General features: G+C 36.2%; 4 protein-coding genes across 4 annotated transcripts in view; 1 reads left to right on the top strand and 3 right to left on the bottom strand.

Moving 5' to 3' along the window:
- LOC107843900 (DNA repair protein recA homolog 2, mitochondrial) overlaps positions 1 to 5,433 on the top strand; it is a 7,237-nt gene extending 1,804 nt beyond the window's left edge. Inside the window, exons 3-8 of the mRNA XM_016688320.2 lie at positions 1,621 to 1,832; positions 2,522 to 2,609; positions 3,302 to 3,474; positions 3,609 to 3,755; positions 3,838 to 3,975; positions 4,628 to 5,433. Of these exons, the coding sequence (XP_016543806.1) occupies positions 1,621 to 1,832; positions 2,522 to 2,609; positions 3,302 to 3,474; positions 3,609 to 3,755; positions 3,838 to 3,975; positions 4,628 to 4,933 (1,064 nt within the window). The 3' untranslated portion in view covers positions 4,934 to 5,433. The remainder of the gene's footprint in view (positions 1 to 1,620; positions 1,833 to 2,521; positions 2,610 to 3,301; positions 3,475 to 3,608; positions 3,756 to 3,837; positions 3,976 to 4,627) is intronic.
- Positions 5,434 to 5,582: 149 nt separating this feature from the next.
- On the bottom strand, positions 5,583 to 9,316 carry LOC107843901 (protein IQ-DOMAIN 12-like). The gene is made up of 5 exons (XM_016688321.2): positions 8,448 to 9,316; positions 7,953 to 8,231; positions 6,863 to 7,096; positions 6,487 to 6,612; positions 5,583 to 6,320 (listed from the first exon to the last, which is right to left on the bottom strand). The coding sequence occupies exons 1-5, from the start codon at positions 8,523 to 8,525 to the stop codon at positions 5,814 to 5,816; spliced, it is 1,224 nt and encodes a 407-aa protein (XP_016543807.2). The 5' UTR covers positions 8,526 to 9,316; the 3' UTR covers positions 5,583 to 5,813.
- A 4,118-nt stretch (positions 9,317 to 13,434) lies between these two features.
- LOC107844698 (UPF0481 protein At3g47200-like) lies at positions 13,435 to 14,957 on the bottom strand. The gene has a single exon (XM_016689059.2). It carries the CDS (start codon positions 14,955 to 14,957, stop codon positions 13,494 to 13,496), a length of 1,464 nt encoding a protein of 487 aa, XP_016544545.1. The 3' UTR covers positions 13,435 to 13,493.
- Positions 14,958 to 17,254: 2,297 nt separating this feature from the next.
- Positions 17,255 to 21,634, bottom strand: part of LOC107845170 (glycosyltransferase-like At2g41451) — a 9,073-nt gene continuing 4,693 nt past the window's right edge. Inside the window, exons 3-12 of the mRNA XM_047397833.1 lie at positions 20,969 to 21,118; positions 20,776 to 20,828; positions 19,826 to 19,934; positions 19,617 to 19,751; positions 19,417 to 19,461; positions 18,793 to 18,980; positions 18,391 to 18,532; positions 18,180 to 18,226; positions 17,918 to 18,005; positions 17,255 to 17,801 (exon numbers count right to left, since the gene is read on the bottom strand). Coding sequence (XP_047253789.1) covers positions 17,514 to 17,801; positions 17,918 to 18,005; positions 18,180 to 18,226; positions 18,391 to 18,532; positions 18,793 to 18,980; positions 19,417 to 19,461; positions 19,617 to 19,751; positions 19,826 to 19,934; positions 20,776 to 20,828; positions 20,969 to 21,118 — 1,245 coding nt within the window. The 3' untranslated portion in view covers positions 17,255 to 17,513. The remainder of the gene's footprint in view (positions 17,802 to 17,917; positions 18,006 to 18,179; positions 18,227 to 18,390; positions 18,533 to 18,792; positions 18,981 to 19,416; positions 19,462 to 19,616; positions 19,752 to 19,825; positions 19,935 to 20,775; positions 20,829 to 20,968; positions 21,119 to 21,634) is intronic.

Raw genomic sequence — 21,634 nt, 5'->3', positions numbered from 1 at the left:
AGGTTTGGAGAGTAGGATAATAGGAGGGTGTGGACGTTTAGTAGGTCAAGAATTAGGAGAGTAGGATAATAGGAGGGTGTGGAGGTTGAGAATTAGGATAGTAGGTTAGTAGATCGAGAATTAGGAGTGTAGGATAATAGGAGGGTGTCAACAACAACAAACCCAGTGTATTCCTACATAGTGAGGTCTGGGGAGGGTAAGATGTACGCAGTCCATACCACTACTCCCGGGGAAGTAGCAAGTAGGTTTGGAGAGTAGGATAATAGGAGGGTGTGGACGTTTAGTAAGTCGAGAATTAGGAGAGTAGGATAATTGCAGGGTGTAGAGGTTGAGAATTAGGATAGTAGTTTAGTAGGTCGAGAATTAGGAGAGTAGGATAATAGGAGGATGTGGAGGTCGAGAATTAGGATAGTAGGTTTGTAGGTCGAGAATTAGGAGAGTAGGATAATTAGAGGGTGTGGAGGTTGAGAATTAGGATTGCATTTTAGTAGGCAGTTTGAGTGTTTTTCTTTTTCGTATTCTTGGAGTATTAGTTTTAGTCTTGTATTTTTATGTATTCTTAGATTTTTATTTCTATTGGTTGTTTTCCTCCCGTTGATTATTGTATCTTCTTGTTTGTTGTTGTTGTTGTTGTTTTCGTTTGTTTTGAACCAAGAGTCTATTGGAAACAGCCTATCTTCCTTTTTATGAAGGGGTGAGGTTTGCGTACACACTACCATCCCTAGATCACGTTCGTGGGATTACACTGGATATGTTGTTGTAGTTTAATTTTTATGACTGTAAAGTTCAAATCTTTTTCTTTTTTGTCTTAAAAAAGTTTGGATCTTCTTTTTTTGTGTGGATGTGAGGGTTGGTATAAATGCTCGTTTGCAAGTTGTTAGTTGTTTGGTGCTTCTGTGTTATAACATCTTTATCTAGTTTTTCAATCTCTATGATGGCTGAATTTTGCTGTACTTTGTTGCTAGGCTAGAATCTTATAGAAGCTTTCCCCCCCTTGAGAGGATTTGAGAGTATTACATAGAAGAACGGCTCCACAGATGTATCTTGTTTCCTGATTAGTCAAAGAATAAAAGACGGTAACTTGTAGACAACAACAACAACATACCTGGTGTAATCACACAAGTGGGGCTTGGGGAGTGTATTGAGTATGCAAACCTTACTTGTGCATCGTAGAGATAGAGATGTTGTTTCCGATAAACCCTCAGATTAAAATAAGACATTTCAGTGACGTAGCTTGCTCACGTATCTACAACTTTGCTTGGTGAAATATGTTTTGCATTTACTAATTGTGTGATATTATTCTATATGTTTGAACGTAGTATCAAACATAATACTTGTTGAGGTAAAGATTTTAGTATACTTGCAAAGCAAAGAACAATTTGGCCGAACATTTGACAAAAAGGGTGATAGGATGAGATTACCTTCTCAATTAGTGACTATATGTATAATAATGCTCTGTTATCTGTTGGAAATCCAATAGCTTGTCTTCAACATACAGTCGTTAGGTTGGAGCAACCTATTGGTGTTAAACTGCCGGAAGTCTTCTTGTGGTTTCATCCTTTATCATACAAGTATCTTTAACTAGATAACTCCAACCTTGTTATCTATTGAAATCTTCAGAAGGCGAATTTGATGAAATCCGAGATGACACCAAAACATCAGAGAAAGAGAAAGCCACCGCACTGCATTCGGCCCTCTCACAGCTTAAAGGTGATTTTTGCAAAGAATCAATGTTGTCCTTGCAGCGCTTCTTTGGTTCTAGACGGACTCCTGTAATACCTACAGGATCATTGAGGCTTGATCTAGCACTTGGGGTTGGAGGACTACCCAAGGTGATTTTATATTAAGTTATTACGTTAAATGTGTTTATTCCAACCGTAGATGTGTAATTAACGCCAGTGGTAAAAATGGGGTCTTCATGTGGTTCTGACGTGTGTTGTCTAAATTTTGTAATCCCAAACAAGTAATGGCTGATTCTGTATCAGCAAAGGGCCATGGATGTTTGATCTCTTGAAATTAGTTTGTTGATAGGGTTCACGTTTAATTTTTTTTGTAGGAGGAGGATTAGGAAAAGTGTAGCATCTTAACTTATACCTGTATTTGGTTTATATTTCGGCTGCATTTCTCAACCGACTAGTTTATGGTTGCATCCCATTAGAAGTGTTCTTTTAAAGGTTTAAAATGGCATAATTTCCAAGTATAATTATGTGTATAGCATTGTCCTTCTTTTCTTCCGTGAGGCTGCACCAAATGGATATATGTCATTGAACAATAGGAATTGACGCTATGCTTTACCAAAGTGCCATTTGTAGTTTCAGAAGATGCTCAGTTATAAAATTATGATTTCAGTGCTTGTTGCTTCTCTGAATTAGTATATTTCCTTATGTGTTTTGAATTTGTATTTATCTGTATAATGATTTTAGTGCCCGTTGCTTCTCTGAATCGAATTATCGATACTCTTCCCGTCGTAAGGATATTGCTGGAATTAACAGTGGCAGTACATTTGAATTTCCTTCTGAAGGGAAGAATTGTTGAAATTTATGGACAAGAAGCATCTGGGAAGACAACACTTGCCCTTCATGTAATTAGAGAGGCTCAAAAGCTTGGAGGTGAAAAATATACTGACCTTTTACTGTTCACTTAATGCTTCTCTAGATTATTGCTTTTATTTGAATAAAAGGAGCAGAAATATTATCCTTGCCAGTTGGATATACACCTATCTTTTTTCTTTTGCATAGGTGTCATGGCTGTAACTTTTTCGAGTTTATATAAATGAGCATATTAGATTGCTTAGAAATGGATAAAGTGCTTCTATAATTGTTTTATATCTCGGGAAACTCTGAAAAGATGTTTTATTCTGATCTTGTTCTTCAATTTTGATTAGAGAACAATGAGTTCTTCTTTATTCTAGTTTGACGTAAAAAGTGATTGTTAGTCTTAGTGATGGCTAAGGCATACTTAAGCATTGAAACAAAATGCAGCGTAGGATGATCGGTAAAAAAACTTTGGACAGTCATGATACTAAACAAGTTGATCTTCAGATGTACTCATGGACATTGTACAGTCCTCTATTCTTTCGGATAAGACTACTCTAGAGAAATAAATGAAAAGTAAACAAGAAAGTGGTTCTAGCTCTCGAAGGTAAAGATAATTCACCTTTTGGAAGGAACATTTCAATGTTTATCATGAGATAATGCTATCCAGAATTATCAAGTTGAAATCTTTATGGCAGTTTCAGTATTTCCTTCCTCTATAATTTTCAAATTTGTTTCCTCTCATCATATTTCTTTTGGACCGACAGGTTATTGTGCATATCTGGATGTCGAAAATGGAATGAACCCCTCCGTCGCTGAAGCAATAGGGGTTAATGTAGAGAATCTGCTTATTTCACAGCCAGATTCTGCTGAGAACTTGCTGAGTATTGTCAATACCCTGACAAAAAGTGGATCCATGGATGTAATCGTGGTTGATAGTGTAAGTGCTTCACCTTTATAATTCAAGGCCGATTCTTTTGCTACAAGAAATTCAAGGCTGATCATCGTTCCCTTTTATAAATGACCAACCGTCTTTGCGTCTGAAAGTTTTGAATTCTTATTTCCTTTTAACAGGTGGCAGCTCTTGTTCCCCAACTTGAGCTTGATGCTACGTTATGTGACTCTCCTAAAGGCTTGCAGTCAAAGATTATGACACAAGCACTACGTAAAATTCATTATTCGTTATGCAACTCTAGCACACTAATTATTTTCATTAATCAGGTCTGATCTGGTTACTAGAACACATTATACATTATAATCTACTTTTTGATACAGCTGGCATGCTGATCTGACCTATATTTAGGTAAGAAGATCTAACAAAGGATTAGTTCGAGGCATCGGGTGTATGGAAGAAGTAACTTGTGGTGGAAATGCTTTGCCTTTTTATGCTGCCGTACGACTTAGAACAATTAGAAAACAATTGCTTACGACCAGGGATAAGGTAGATATTGCATGTTTCTGACTCGTTGATTCGTGCCTTCAGAAATATATTTTATTAAACTATTATGATAATTATCCTATATGGGCTTCCAAATTCTAAAACTTGCTTAGTTTGTTTCTTAAATGTTATTACAATCTAAATTCTCGATGTCACGATTCTTCAGAAGGTTGTATGAATAATATCTGAATCTGTCACTCCGTTCTCTTTCTTTGGAGCATGAGGAGGAGAATATGATATTTCCCAACTGACTTCTTAAACTTATCACAAACATAATTGGCCAAATAAACATCTGAAGTCACCATGGCAAAAATCTGTCATTTAAGTTGTGCGTTGGACCAAGACATGTACGTGCTATTTGTTGTAGAGAAGATACGAAACTACTTCATTACTGTACTACTCCCTCTAAAGAGCTTGAGCTCTCTTTTCTGTTCTCTTGTACGAATAATCTGGCAATGTCTGCATTGATAATCCTTATTTAATAATATTCACCCCAGCGTCAAAGTTAAAAAAGAGCTCTTTACCCGCTTTTCTTTGTTTTGCTTATTCCCTTTATTTTCAGATGGACTAGTCTGAGATGAGTTTCACGTTGTTTTTTCACTGGTTTATTAATTATCTTTTGAGTACTTAAGTGCTTGCTTGAAATGTTTTCCAGATTACTGGTCTTGGGATCTGTGTAAAGGTGGTTAAAAATAAGCTAGCTCCTGCGTCAACAGAAGCTGAACTGAAGATACAGTACGGCAGAGGCTTTTCCATTGAATCTGAGGTTTTGGAATTGGCTTGTGAACATGAAGTTATTCTGAAAGGAGGTGGGAGCTACTTCATAGATGGACAGGTTTTAAATAGTAGACAGGACGCTGAAGATTATCTAGCTTCCAACGGTGACATTTTATCAAAGATAGTTGAAACTTTAAGAGATCAGTTGTTCATGAACATTAATGGAGAAAAGAAAAGTGATTAGATAGTCATTTTCTGGTCTAAATCAACTCTTAAGATTTGTGTTGCCTCCTCCTGCAACTTTCTAAAGCCCTTTGAAGGAAAGCCGTCTCCATGAACAGAAGCAAATGGGAGTTTATGTCCTCTATCAGGCATCTGCAATCTCAAATCATGCTACTCAAGTAACCTGCTTATCGACTTCCTTCTGCTACTGTCTGCAAGGTATGCTTATACTTGAGACTCGACTTCTACTGATGGTGGACATACAAATCTTCAGGCTTTGGCCATTGCAAATGATGGTTGGAGCAATTACTGTGTCCTTATAGAATGTTAGCATTTCTGATATTTCTTGTTCAATTGTCATTATCTTGCCGATGGCGTTATGTTCCAAAGGTTTACAAATTTGTAGCCTGTGATATCTGTCAAGCTCTGTTGAGAACATTGTGCCTCTCATGTGTTATTCTGTTACATTGGATGTAGCATAGATTGTGGAAGTTGGAGTAAATTTGCTCTTTATCTTCTTGACATTTCCGCTATAAAAGGGAAAATCAAACAACAATTCTTCCTCCAATATGCTCAACTCTGAAGCACCCAAGACAAAAAAATCAATAAATAAATAAATAACACAAGGGTAAACAAATGGGGAAAGGGAGGAAACATTGAGCTATATACACATTGTGGTAAGTCTATGGAAATGTTGAAACCAGTAATCAAAGATGGGCACTAGCTCCATTTTTCAAAATTGTTTCCATATCCAGAAGTAGTGCTGCAGATCTCTGAGTTTCTGCTTTCCTTTGCTGGAAGTACTCCATAAATAAGTCAATAATGAACGACACAACACTCATCTTTGGTGGACTTACGCGGTACTTGTGCTAGTAGGAAGTTAGTGAAATAGTTTAGTTGAGTTATCTGCTAGTGGTTCTGCTCATTCTGGGACTGTCGTACATTTCACCATTAGATGATCTCCAAGAAGAAATCTTGAGGTTATAAGGAGAATGTTGTCCAGACAAAGTCTCGCGTAACCTTAAGTGTTGCCTTGGTATGCTCATCGAGCTTGTTTTTGCCTTCGCAGATTCTGTAGCAGCCATGTAAGTAGGAAATATAGGAGAACTTGGTAAAGAGTTAACACCAGTATGCGATTTTCGTTTTACATTAGAAAATGATCTTCTTGGAAGTGAAGAAGGAGAATGTAGGTCCTCAATGCAATCTGCTCTGTGCGTTTTTCTCACTTTAAGTTGTGCCATCTGATTCATGTTATCTAGATGAACATTTGAGTCTGCAAATGATCTCAACTTCTCAAACAATCCTGCTTTTCTTGGTACCTCGAGTTCTGCCAATTGATCAAACCTGCAGCTTCTTCTGTTTTGCTTGCTGGTTAATACATCTCGTAGAGTTTGTTCATTTCTTCTCTCCTATAATCATTCATAAAAAGTGAGATTAGAAATCTAGAAAGTAAGGCAGACTACCTACTACAACATGTTAAAATACGTTGATAGTGTAATAATTGCCTTGTCTATATCGATAAGTAACCTCCTACTTTTATAACGATTGAAAGAATGCAAGTGCAGATGAAGTTACCCGATGTGAAAATGAGTATCTCATCAAATGCTCTCTTCTGTCAATGAGTTCTTCTCTTTTTGACGACAAGGCTTCACTGTCTGAAGCCAAGTTGATATTCCAAGTCCTAAGGCTCTTGCATTTAAGCTGCGCGCCAACAACCAAAACCATATTACAGTTGTAAAAACTAGATAAATCTCATCATTTTGGAATGCAAGGTAGGACTGCGTACAATAGACCCTTGTGGTCGGGCCCTTCCCCGTACCCTGCGCATAGCGGGAGCTCTAGTGAACCGGGATGCCCTTTTCTTCTCATTTTGGAGGTCCAAACCACAACGGTCATAGTTGAACCAATGTTTGGAACCTTAACTAGACAAAAGCTGAATGATTTCACTTACCTTTAGTTCTTTGGATTTCATAATTTCCCTTGGACTATTAATGTGTTTCTTGTCATTATTGTCATGATAATCTTCAGAAGTAGGGAGTTTAATTTGATAAACTCTTGTTTTTGACTTTTGATGAAGAGGCAACATGTACTTCAATTCGGCAATGAGTCTTTTTCTCACAATTTCACCTCTAATCACTGCTTGAAGCTTCACAAGACCCTTTAGAGCACTTAATGCTTTCCTGGCCTGCGCGACATATCACGAGGTCAGAGATCAGACACCAGTTCATTTCAGCGAAGGTCAGAAAATATTTCGAGAAGTAAAAAGAAAAAGCATAAGTAGCCTTAAACACAACAAAAATACTTAGAGATATGCCTTGCTGTATAAGAGAAAGAGTTTGATATGCGGAGAGGGATTTCCAACGACAAAATACTTTTCTCCCCAACCGAGGTGATAGACTACCTTATGGCCGATGTGATTAACAGACAAACGGCAAAACAGTGCAACCTTAGGATTGAGCCTCATAATAAGTAGTTAAGGGCAGCCCGGTGCACTAAAGCTCCCGCTATGCGCGGGTCCGGGGAAGGGTCCCACCACAAGGGTGTATTGTACGCAGCCTTACCTTGCACTTCTGCCGGAGGCTGTTTCCAAAGGCTTGTACCCGTGATTAGTTGTGCTCCTTTAATAAGAGGAGAAAGGGGCTGGCCTCTTTTCTGTACCAATCCTTATTTCGTTATCCTTTTTTTTTGAGGTGGGGGAGGGGGGCTTTTAGTCTAACAGTCACAGGTCACGTCCTGCTATATCCAAACCTACCTCAAACTTGTTTAGGCGACTTCGCCTTCTAAGTTACAACATACTACTTGAATCATCAACAAAGTACTTGAATAATATTGAAACTTATTAGTCTCACAACAATTGGGTGCATGAAGATCTTCATTATAGCATTAACTGCGGTTTGATTGTGGTGAATTACTAACTAATTTTCAACTTTCTGCATTTAAATGCATGTCTGCAACAAGCTCACAATGAAACTGTATGAGTGAAAAACTAGATACACTATGCATTATGGAAAGTTCAAGAGCAAGTAGAAAGGATGCCTCACCAGGTGAGATCGATAAGCGCTTTGGATTCTAATGGCAGCTTGTTTACGTTTCCTTTTGAATTCATGTGGAGCATTCGTTAGACGGATAACATCAGCAGCAGCATTTGCAGCAGCTACAGCAGCCTCAGCAGCTGCTGCTGTTGCTATAGCAACTGCAAAAGCGTGCTTCCGTTGCTGTTCTTTCGCCTCAGATAACGTTTGCTCAGGTGCCGATGTTATGGCAGGACATTTCCTCAACTTGAACCTTCTAAACAGGCAACATTTCCATCTCTTTGCTTTCTGTTAGATTTTTCCATGATTTCCTGTTTAGTATATCCAAAGATTTACTCACTACTAAGCATGCCTATGTTGCTCGGACTCTTCAAAAATATCATCCGGTGCGTGTCGGATCCTTCAAAGATAGTACATCTTTGGAGGATCACAAGGGGTGCGCCAACATTTTTGAAGAGTCCAAGCAACTTAAAAGCATGCACAACAGAATGTTGAAATTCAAACCTTTTGATCAACTGTTGGTTCTATCTCAGAAATGAAAAATCTCTTGACAAAGACAAACCAATTTCTTCTCTTTCCCATTTTAGAAATTCATCATGAGTCCTTCACCAAACAAACAGATCTTAACAAACACCTGCCAACTAAACAGAGGCATTTCTATTACAACATGCAGTGGCGAAGCTAGAAATTTTGCTAAGAGTGTTCAAAATGTTAGTATGTATCTTTTAAAAGTTGTTTTCAACCTGTGTACATAGTGTTATTTCAATATGAACAATATAGTTTTTCGATGAAGAGTGTTCGAGTGACCACCCTTGAGTCAATGTAGCAACGACCCTGACGACATGAAAACAAGAACCACCTCAATAGGAAGCATGGTGCCCAAAGCATCCCCCGTAATATAAGCAAATTGGCGCGCGAGGAGAAGATTGCCTAAGTCTTTACAAGCAAACCATCCGTCCATTCTCCGATCAATGTGGGATTCTAACACCCCCTTCACGCAATACTAGCAAACATTAGTCCATTCTCCAATCAATGTGGAATTCTAACACCCCCTTCACGCTCATGCCAACTAGCAGTGGCGGAGCCACGTTTGCTCGAACCCCCTTCGACGGAAAATTCTACCGTTTCTATACTATTTTTACATGGTTTAAAATATTTTTTATGTATATATAGTAGATATTGAACCCCCTTCGATTAATTCGTATATATACTTTTGAACTCCCTCAATGAAAATCTTGGTTGTGCCACTACCAACTGGAGCGCCAATCGGAAGCCCAAATCGGGATGGGCCCGACTCTAATACCATTTAAAGTAGGAAAAAATACATAAAGTAGCATACTTAAGTATTAAATTACAAAAAATAACAATACTTTTATCAAATTATATTTTGTAGCATATGTATTTGTATGCATTTGTATTTTTGTAGCAACAGTTTGCAAAAATATAAAATATATATCGATCATAAGGGCAGTAAAAATCATATGTATTTTTATTTTTATAGCAATAATTTGCAAAAATATAAAATACAACTTGCGATATTATGTAATTATGATAACTCAACCTAAAAAGTTACCACAAAACTGTGTCACATCAGCTAAATTCTTGGAATCATATATCATATAATATAAGTAATCAGAAAACATTAAACACATACCTAAAGTAGCTGAAATAAAGGGTGACTAAAAAAGATCAATATGAATTAAGGAGCATGCAAAATTTGCCACTGATTCTTGAATAACACATAAATGTTGTATAGTTCCATGTGACTTCATTTTCTCCTCTAATACATGTCTATTTATATCCAATGAAAAACAATGACCTCACTTGTACTTTGAAAAGCACACCATGTGCCATTGAGTTTATGAAATATTGAAGAGTGAAAAAAGTTATTACCTTTTAGACAAAAGTTGCTAAGGAAAAAACAATTGATGTTTCAATTATGTTTTAGTACTTTTGGAGGTGACTTGTTGGAAGTCTCTTTAACCTCATATCATATATTAAAGGGCCCTCTTCTTAAAAATCGAATCCATCGATAAATCGAACCAATAAAAATGCTATTAGGTTATTGGGTTAACAGTTTTTTATTGATTTTATAAAAAAATTTATTGGGTAAACGATTCGATTTCGGTTTTAGCTTATTGGGTTATCGGTTAAACCGATAACTCAATAAGGATACACTAAATTACTGTTTTACCTCTATTTGTGTTATACACACACACACACACACATATATATATATTATATACACTACTTATTCACAATTCAGAGATTCACAAAGTATTAATTTATTCAGGGCAATAAAGGCACAATACAAAGCACGAGTATTGTCGTATTGGAAAACTTGAAGCATTTAGTAGCTTCCAACAATTAGGATTCAGTTTTTTTCCAAACTAACATTAATTTCAAGTTTGAAGGTTGTTGTAAACTAAAACGCATTGCGTATGATTTTGGCGGCAATTAAGATTTCTTTTTTTTTTTTATGTTAGTTGTTACTATTTCTATTTTAGGAGTATTTTCTTATTGGTTAAATCGAAAACCGAATCGTTAAGGACAAAAATCGATAAACCGAAAAGAAAACATCTTATTGGTTGGTTATTGGTTTTGCATATTTAAAAACTGATAAACCGAACCAATAACACATAAAACCAAACCAAATCGATTGATGCACCCCCCTACCTATCCCCCTCTCATTTGATAAGAGCAATAAAGAATAACTAATCGCAAAATTAATTTTAGGATAAGCTAATCGCATGTTTGGTTGGAATAAGATGCATGGGATGAGTTATCCCACGATTGTTGTGTTATTTTTATCTCACGTCCTTAAGAGTGCGATAACTAATTCTGAGATAGTTAATGTCAGGATAAATGATCTCGAGATAACTTGTTTCGGAACAAATGACCCTAACTGTCATTTTCCAAACTGTGAACTGACATTCAAATGTCTCTTTCTGCTCTGAATTTACTCATTTAACCTGAGAATTTACTTTGTACATTCAATAGCCAATAGAATTTGATTTGGTGGTTTTTGTATTTTTCCTTCTTTAGTGTTCCTTTTCTAGGAGATTGTGTCAACCAAGTATACACTCATGGGAGCCGGATTAAATTTGGATTCAGATCGAAAGTTTTGATCCACATCGAGTATAAAACGCTTCATAATAAAAGTGATTTTGTACTTACCATTCAAACCAGAACCTCTGATAAAAGAATGAAATTATGTTGTGAAAGATGCCTAGAATCACCATTTTTTCCTAGTTCATTGCCAGTGCCGGCTTTACCTCTTTCGAAAAAAGGCAACCGTTTAAGGCCCCCAAATTTGATAGGCTTCAATTTATTTATTTATAGCTATAATAGCTTATAGGCTTTTAATAAAAAAAAATATTAAATATTATTTATAAAAAAAATAAACTTATGATATAAAAGTATGAAATTATAGAAGAATTTTGATGTGTTTAAAGTATGTATCAAGAAAAATTAAATGCATTAGTTATATTAATGGAAAAAAATATATTAGAAGAAATCGACTATAATATTTATAATTTTGCATCTCAGAATTTAAAATATAGACTTTATAAAAAAAATAATCATAAAAATTTAAGTTCTCCGTTTGATTTTCGTCTTAGGCCATCGATTTGCTTGAGTCGGCCGCCCTGTTCATTGCTAGTCTTGAAAATAGGCCATTGGAATAAAAACTTTTTAGGCATAACATATAAGCAACAACAATAACAACATAGTGCGGTCTGTGGAGGGTAAAACGTACACAGTTCATACCATTACTTTCAAAAAAGTAGAGAGGTTGTTTCTGATAGACCCCGGTGTATGTTGTTTAATCTGACCTAAGCTAGCATCTATGTCCTTCACCTTTGGATGTGCACGAGAATACACTTAAACTTATATAAAATTGAACAAGTAAACACACACGTCCTATGTTACATCTACATAACAATTCTTACTTTGTCAAATGCTCAATTAAATATCCTTCATTAAAAATTTATATTATATATACATCAAAATATAAATATATTATTTGTATATATATATATTAAATTTTGAACACCCTTAACCGTTTTGCTATTTGGCCACCTATTTTGGGTCATCTTATAATAAACCATGTGAATATCTATCCAACTTTTGACTCTCAAAGTTGTCAAAATATTTTTTATATATTCTTTTTGCCTTTTAGGCCCTAGCAGAAAATGTTTAATTTGGAAAATAAAAAAGCATTAGCAGCTACGTCTCAATCTCAAATAATTCGAGATCAATTCATTTCATAGAGCAATATTATGCAAATAGAAATAAAAAACATTAGCAACCCTCTATATCTTTTTTTTTATATATATTATTGAAATTGAATAGTTTTATACGAGCAACCAGCCTATCGCTATTTTATTCTTTATTCAAACTTAAGATCGATAATATGAACAAAAATTCTAATAAGAGGCACTTTCTCGTTATCGTCCCAATACAAATATCGAAGACCGAATTGAAAACTAATTTAGAAAAGATAAAAAGAATCTAAGCATGGATTTGAGACGCAGAAAGTTACAAATACAGAAATATTTTAAATAATAAATATAGTATTAATGACATTATTTTAACTAAAAATAAGAAAAAGTAGTATGATTACTTATAATAAGTTGTGGTTGTACTTATGATAGGTCCCCTATCTGAGTCTGTCTACAACAAAGCACCAAATATTCTTTGCTTTTTAATACATTAGTACAATTCTGATTAATGATATTTTCTTGATTTTGATGAATGAAATTGAACCATCAAACATATATAGATCAACTTGATAAAGTAAAACAATGCATAAGATTTTTGAAATTTTTGAAAAATGATTTAAGTTGTAATACATCTTGAGGGGCATAAGATTTGTTATTTTCCGGGTACAATCTGTATTTACTACGTGAACTTCAAACATCCGTCATCCGCGCATGCTTGGGTGCGTCTGCAGATGGAGAAAATTTTTCTATTGAATTTTTGGATTAAAACATCACTAATTATCAAGTTTCAATTGTGTTTTATCCAATAAGATAATCTCTTGATCGATCATTTGCCAAAACCAAAGCCAAGCGATGACGACGACAGCACGACACTTGTCTTATTCTTGCCTCACTATCCACATGATGGAGTGTTTCTATACGTAAACACTAATGTGGAAATTTTTCATTCACATTTGCCCTTAGAATCCACCAAGATTAAGGCTACTTATTAGATGGTTAAGAAATTGTTTTTCTACCTCACCCAGGAAAAATGGAATATATTTTCTACTCATTTACAAAATACCTGGAAATATATGAAAAATTCTTGGCACAATAGATAAACGCGCTTTAACTTGGTGTAGGCACTTAAACTTGTATAAAGTTGAATGGTATTCAGATGATCTTGATCACCTTACTTGATAAAGCAAGGTTGTGAATTATTAGCTGCAACTTAAACTATTGAAGCAATGTCTAACTTGGTTCACCATTGAGCAGATATGTTTGTCGGGATAGAGAGACTGTTTCTGATAGACCTCGACTCCTGTATGCTGAATATGTTAGTACTTGCTCATGATCTGGGATTGGGATTTATCGTAAAATAGGTTTGCGTAAACGTTAAGCAAAGCAAGAAGGTAGCTGCAAGTAATGCTAGAGCAGTCCATGGACTCCGAAAGTAAGTGTGTATCAGCTCAGCTATCCATGTTTTCGCTTTGTTATTGTAGTGTTCTTGAATTTTTTCCTTCACGTTGTAGAAAATGTGTGCGTTGTTCACTCCATATGTGTTGATCTCTTTATACATTCTTGCCACTTCCTCATCGCTACCAAGCATGTTGAATAGTATTTGTTTCTCGCGTAGTTCTTTGACATCCATTGGGCTCTCGATTAGTGATTTCATGAAGTACACGTATGATGTCACAGCACGATCAGTTACAGTATTTGGACACATCTCGTAGGCTATCATGTTCAAGAAGAATGCTTTCGTGTAGATAGAAACATACCAGGTTGGAAGTACAAGTTGCCCATAGAAGTATCGTGATTTGAACTTTATGTCCTTCAGTGAATGAGTGCAGCTAGGCTTGAAGTAAATACCTTTCGCTTTGAGATCTGTCACTGAACGAAAGGAGTGTATGTAACTTTTCATGTTAACGCGATCATTGCTGATACTTTTCTTCCTTTTTAGCCATTGAGGTGTGCACGTACGATGAAAGTTCCTGACTTCACTCTGTTGTGATACAAGCCGTGTTCTAAATGCTTCGAGAAGATGGAGAGGCTCTTCTACATGGTTGTAACTCATTTCTCCTTTCTGTTCATAATCACCGAATAGGGTGAAATTCAAGAACATCTCGAGTAATTCTTCTCCTTCATCTTTGTCATATCGTAAGCTGATCAAGAGCTTCAGGATCCAAAAAGGGATTTGGTTCTCAAGCAAAAACATGTCGCGAACAGTTGTTGATAACGCCAACATTCCAAGATGGTGCCTGGTGGTTCTGAGTTTGTTATACCTGTCCGATGTGCTGAGCTCGATGTGGTTGATAATAAAGCAGGCATCAAGAAGCATCATTAAAGTAAATTCATGATCATTGTACTTGTCTGTAGAGCCATCGACATAACAACTTCTTGCATTGTCAACAACTTCTAGTATCTTGTTATAGAAATAAGCTACGTCTTTGCTGCTACCGGAAACAAACATTTCAAGGGCTATATGCTTGAAGTCCTCCGCTAGCTGCAGCTCCGGCTTACCATGATGGTAAGGTCCTAATGAAACTACTTTCGGATCATACTCGTGCCTGTTGTATTCATCCATCTTCAATAGAGGTAGAACTTTCTGTATTCGCCTTCTCCACGAGTATGTATAACCTCTTCTTGGCATAGATTCTGCTTGCAAGATTGGATCAGCTATGACAGTAATATTCACTATTTCATTCCCATCTGTTGTACATGATGCTACTTCACCATCACTATATGCTTGATCATCTGTTTTTTTATCAATATCAGCAAATAAGTCCTCTTGTTGTCCTGTATGTCCTTCCATTGTTTGGGTGTTTTTGGCTTTTGAGGTAGTAAAAGACTTCCTTTTTTCTTGTGTGGTTTTGCTAGTGAGTGTGGAACTCCATATATATGTATTTTGAAGATTTTGAACACTGGGGCACCCGAGGGTGTGGGCTAGTGGTCAACGACGTGGGTTGAGTATCATGAGGTCTCACGTTCAATTCCCAGCAATGACATAAACTAGGTGATTTCTTTCCATTTGTTCCTGGTACCTTTTGCTGGTCGGAGATGGCAGGTATTCATTGGAATTAGTCGAGGTGCACAAGCTACCTGTTGCTGGTGCGAAATGGCAAGTATCCATCGGAATTAGTCGAGGTGCACAAGCTGACCCAGACACAACGGTTATTAAAAAAAGGGCACATTACTTGATACCTGTTGCTGGTGGGAGATGGCAGGTATCCATTGAAATTAGTCAAGGTGCACAAGCTGACCCAGACATAATAGTTATTAAAGCAACTGGTAGGAGGGGTACTTGTTGCTGGTGGGAGATAGCAGGTATCCATCGGAATTAGTCGAGGTGCACAAGCTAGCCTAGACATAACGGTTATTAAGAAAAAGGCACATTACCTGGTATTTGTTTCTGGTTGGAGGTGGCAAATATCCCGTGGAATTAGTCGAGGTGCACGAGTTGGCTCGAACACCACGATTATTAAAAAAAACAATGGCAAACAAGTTTAGGAACTTGAAAAAGTCTAGGGACTTAAAGAATGTCAAACTACAAAGTAGCCTACCATGTAGTTGTTTTTTAATTCACAAGAATATTGAAGAAGATTTAGTAGTTGTCAGTCAATGGTTTTCCACATCTTCATTCGAGAGCGACTAATACAGATTCCCGATGTATAAGGCTTATTTAAGGGGGAAATCGCGAGTAATACAGATTCGCGTTGTGTAAGGCCTATTTAAGAAGGAAATCCCCCTATAACAAGAGTTTTTCCGTATGTAGAACTCGAATCCAAGACCACTGGTCCTATCCATCCCAAACTACTCTTATTGCTATCAATTCTAATGTTCCTTTATAACTTTCTCCAGTCAATTGTTTATATATGGAGTCCCTATCTCATGTAGGATTATAACTTCCTCTAGTCTTAATCATGAAATTTGATTATTTAAACCATGAACTACTTGCCAATTTAGAATGATTTCCTTTAATCAATTATTTTTTATGCTAATAGTAGAAACCTGATTCACACAAAATTCCTCTGATTGATTTTACAATATAATATCTTTTTTATGTCAATGTTCTATTGATAATTAATAAAAAAATGGACAATGTTCACATGAAGCAAACCAGAATTTTCAATAGGTTATGCTGATTTTATACTTAAAAAATAGGGGAAAATGATGTAGGACATTACCTATTTGTTTTACTTGGTCTGATTTAACAATATAATTTAGAGCAAGTCCAATTATATTACAATATTGTGTTACAGGCAAAGCACTATATGTTGCCTCTCATACAAAATTAAGTGGTCCAGCAAAAATATTACTACCAGAAATTAAGAATTACATTTTAATCAATATATAATAGAAAAAGAAAAAGAAGGGAGCTTTGGAGAATATCAATGTGGTGTATGTCACGAATTCAAGCCGTAAAAATCAACTGTTGATGTATGTGTCATAGACAATTCATGTGATGCGTACTCACATGTTCGAGCTATAAAAATAGATTGTGTCATAGACAATCCCATATGATGTGTAGTCTACCAAATCAAAAATATGTGTTTGCAAGTTGCATACCCCCAACTCTCATGAGTACACATAGGTTATGTTGTTCGGACTCTCTAAAAGATGTCAGATGCGTGTTTGATCGGCCTCGGCCAAAAGTAGTGTATCTTTGGATCGGCGAAACATAGCACATAGGCGTTACAACAGAGAAGTTGCAAAGTCTAGGCCAGAAAGCTAATCAAATGTAACATTACCCTTTGTGCACAAGGTGTTGGATCTTGTTTCTGAACCAGAACCTAAGTTGCGCGGACTCTTCACTTTTGATGCCGCACCCGTATCGGATTCTTCAAAAACACACTAGTTTTGGCGAATCCGACACACACCCATTGACATTTTTGAAGAGTCCGAGCAACATAGACCAGAAATACTGGCCTTCAACTGGATGTGAAACAAAGTACTTAACAACAATCTAAGAATCATATTCAGTTCTAAAATTTAGAATCGAATATAGTCGTTCCATACTGAATAAAGTAAAAAACAGCTCAATCGCGGACAGACGCACGCGAGTAGAAGTAAGAAGATCTTTGAAGAGATCTGTTCTTGTACCATCAAAAATGATAAATGTACCCCATGAATAAAATTGTCATTCTCCAAATCATTCTGTCATGTATACATATCGAACTTTCACTGGGGTAGAAAAAATGGAGAAAAAAGAATGAGAAGAAAGAACAGGCAATATCTATAAGAATACTTCTCTATCTAAGATATGAAACTGAATTCTTGGCTAGATACTCAGCGATCCTATGAGACGAATTTCCAGTATGGACACAACTCATGTACAGCCATCTTCCCGAGGATATATCAGTGTTTTTCTTCAATGTTCAGAGGGTATTTTGTCTAGGTGAATTCTATCCATGCCAGGAGGTGATTCGGGTGGAATTGCCGGATGATCAGTTTCATTAAATTCCAGGAATTTCTTTCTTGTTGCATGAGGTTCCAGTATACGACCCATCTTTCTCGGAAAAGTATCAGTAGTATGAGGATATCCAGAAGCGTTTCTGTTTCCGGTAGAAGATAAAGACTCTTCTTTTATGATATCTCTATTTGATGATGCAATAGCAGAAGCAAAAACGCCAGATTCCTTCAAAACCTGTATGATGGACTAAAGGCAGAAAAAAGGTTATATTATGAGTTCGGCTTCTTGTAATTATGTATCCGAGGGTTGATGGCCATCGGAATGAACTCAAAGGAGCTTTGGCAAATAGTATTTGATCTTACCATAGGAGTATATATGCGTGTCAGTATGCCCTTCTTGATAAGCTTCCGGGTGAGTGCTTTATCTGTCCAAACAACATGTTCACGGTACCTGATCCATGGATGAATCTATCAGCATTTCCAAGATACAAACAAAGAAGACATCACGCACCACGTGGACAACAGATCAATATGAAATCAGATTTTAACATCTAAGAAGGATTTGGCAAAATAAGTTTACCGATTAGCATGAGCTCAGAAGAAGGGAAGTTAAAAGAATTATTACCAGCGAAGCATTTCCTCTTCCGTCAGAGTTGAAGCTATTATAAAAGCCTGCAATGTAAAGATGAAACTTAATCAACAAAGAAACTATACAGTCCACTTTTGACCGCAAAAACATTTGTTTCTTGAGCATTCAACACATGCTTGATCGCATTAAAGTTATGAACGTAATCCAGATTGAGATGATTAAGCACAATGGCCTGCCTATTACTCACAGCTCTGTCGAATTCTAGCATGAAGCATTTTTTCACATCTTCTTTTGTAGGTTTACATCCACAACGATCTCGTCGTGAAGTTAAATCTGAAAACTTGGGGTATGTGTAGTGCAGAACAGCAGCCTCTTCCAGTTTGATCTCTCTACAATAATAAGAAAATACATTTTCATTATACAATTAAAAGGAGAATGTGCTGCTGCATTGCAGTATCATTAATTTAAGAAGTAAACTAGATAGCTAAAAACATGATAACTAAAATAGATCATTCTAGAGAACACACGACAACATTACGTGTATTTTCAACTTTGATAAGACAGTGCTTCTGGAGGACTGGGAATAATTAAAAAAAAGAAGTTAGATGAAAGGAAAACAAGTTAGAAATTACATGCAGAACAAGCATACTTTGGGCTTTTCATGTAGTTGTGCCATCTATGAGCACCATTAGGACGAAGATGATCTTGAATTCGCGCAGCAGATTTGCCATTTCCATAAGTCAAAAAGTAGTTTGGATTACCACGAGTTGCTGCCTTGTAGTTACCAAAGTAGGTGTCTTTCGGGAGATGGTCGAAATTCTTCTTGAACATCGAGACCTACCACATGATACAGATGTATTACTGGCAAACAGTCTAAAAGAACTTTGGTTGCATAATTAATGTATAAATTACAAACTACGAAAACTTTCCCCAGAAAACAACAAATCCTGGCTGCTACAAACAAAAAGCAAAGTCTTAACACTCTAGCTCCTTATATTTGTAAGGTACACTTTATCTTTCTTTCCTCCACAGAGTCTACTCCAACTCTACCTTCTGCAAGACGTGAAGTTTTTCATTTGCCGGAAAGAGATGACTCTTTGACTACTAGCTATTGCTCGATTCTCAAGAATTGAGTAATAAAATTATCCAAATTTATTTTAAGGAAATCTAAACGTATTCATTTATAAAGGTGGAGGATGTTCCAGCCAAACGATTGAATTTAAACGCTAGAACTCGGAAAATAAGAAAAGGGATTCAGTGAATGATATCTTACTTCACTAAAAGGTTCTTTCACATCATCTCTCTCGACACTGCTCTCCTGAAATATTTGCCATCATCAGAGAAGATACCAACGAGAACAAAAGACTGAAGAAAATGAAAAGGAAGCAAATGCATGTTTTTTGAATATTCGCGCATATAGTAACATGCTTAGACACAGTCAGAAGACAGCCTAGAGTGCGCTCAATTACTTACATAATTAGGAAAGATCACCATATCAACATCTTCGGGTAAATCTGCCAGAAGTCTCTGTAAAGAATACTCACTAGCTCCAGCTGGATGTAATAGCTCATCAGTATCAAGATGAATTATCCAGTCCACGCCAGCTTTCTGTAGAGTTACAGGGCAATGAAGTGAATCAAAAGGCAACCATAACTAAACAGATGAAGTTATTGCAATCATACCCTTGCCATGACGATGGCCATTTCCATGTTAAGAGTCTGCTTAACAAACAACTCGTAGTTGCATGGTTGGTAGAAGAATCCAGCCAGCCAAGTTTCATTCCAAATCCGACTAGGACACAAGATATTAATAAAGATCAGTTTATCAAATAATAAATTCACTTAATAGAGAGGTGAGATGAAATATAGGGAACCGAGCATGTCTACTAGCCCATACGGAAATTTCACTCTCTAAATTTAGTTTGATTTAAGTTAGTAACTTGAATAGTCACTTCTTCCTTAACCTGATATTAAATGCCTTCAACTTTTCCAGCAATTTTAAAAATTGAGAAGTCAAGATTGTAGAAAAGAGACAAATGTTACACTTTTACAGTCAAACTTTCATGATCAGAAATCAATCTTCAGTACATTTAGTCATTTAACACTCATAACAGATCCAAAGCTTACTTGGGATGAACTATAATGTCCCTTGGATTGAAAGGCAGAAGAGTTGGACGACGAGAGATGGAGTTATTTCTGTAGTTTAGTAAAGGGGGTGAAAGAAGTAAATATCATTCACTTAACTTCCACTATACCAAATAAAGGAATTAAATGCTTGGTGTTCCACGTAAGGGAAATAAAGAATGAACTTCACTCTCATGAAGTGTAGTTACTCCTGGTATATAATAGGTTGTCAAGTAAGATACTCCCAACAGGTCCAAACTTGTCAACCCATGCTAACATATAATAGTTCATAAACTTCGCTTTCCTCATCGAACTTCGGACAAAAAGATTCTCTCTTCCTTGGCATCCATTAGTAACGATACAAGGCTAAATACAGAAAATAAAACCCAAAGAAGGGATAACAAACATTTCCCAAAGCAACTGGAAATAATATCTACTCTACTGCACAGAGACCTCATCTTCATAGTTTAGGCACAGAATACTGTATAAAATATGGAAATATCAGCTACCTTTTGGCTTGTGCATCTTCTAGCTCTTTTGTTCTATATATAACTCTTACTCCCTGCAGATTACACACATTTTGTATATTAATCAAGAGATGCAATATGTCAAGTCCAAATATACAAAACGTAGAAGTGATGAAACAGAATGTTTACAACAATTTAATGATGATGGAAATGTTAAGGAGATATGAACACTTACTTGAATGGATTCTAGCACTTTAGATACATTGGGGGATGCAGCTTTTCCTTCAACAAACAGGAAAAAGTTCGATACACCGATAACCTTGTGATAAAATAACCAAGGTAAGATCTGCTCTAAGCCAGCGGACGTACTTGTAGTGATTGATATCTAACATCAACAAAGGTAACATGTCTGAGACATTTAACATAAATATCTGAAACATATACATAGGAAATGTACAATCACAGTTTTTGATTTAGAGGAATACATAGGAAAAAATGAGGGGAAAATTCTCCAGCGCAATTTTACTCATTGAAAGCATGACCAGAGATAAGACCAACATTAAAAATGTATGTAGGGTTCGTTCAGTAACTGGTTAGGAGGTGATTTACTCATGTATTAAATACTGCATAACTTGTACCATATTGGATAGTACTATTTTGCTATGTAGAGAAGTCAATACGCCAAATATGGTGTTTAGTTCGCAATCTAGAATCCCGCATAACTAATACTTACGTAACTAATCTCTGCATAACTAACATTCGCATAACTAATATCTACATTACTACAACCTGTATAACTCTAATCAGTATCCAAATATGACCCCTTAGAATGTTGAAGTTTGGGCAGTAAATGGTACTCCCTCCGTTTCAAAAAGAACGATCTACTTTCCTTTTTAGTCCG

Source organism: Capsicum annuum, chromosome 10 (genome assembly GCF_002878395.1).
Source record: "Capsicum annuum cultivar UCD-10X-F1 chromosome 10, UCD10Xv1.1, whole genome shotgun sequence".
In the NCBI taxonomy this organism is placed as follows: domain Eukaryota; kingdom Viridiplantae; phylum Streptophyta; class Magnoliopsida; order Solanales; family Solanaceae; genus Capsicum; species Capsicum annuum.
The sequence above is the reverse complement of the archived record's forward strand: the minus strand, read 5'-3'. Positions and strand labels throughout refer to the sequence as shown.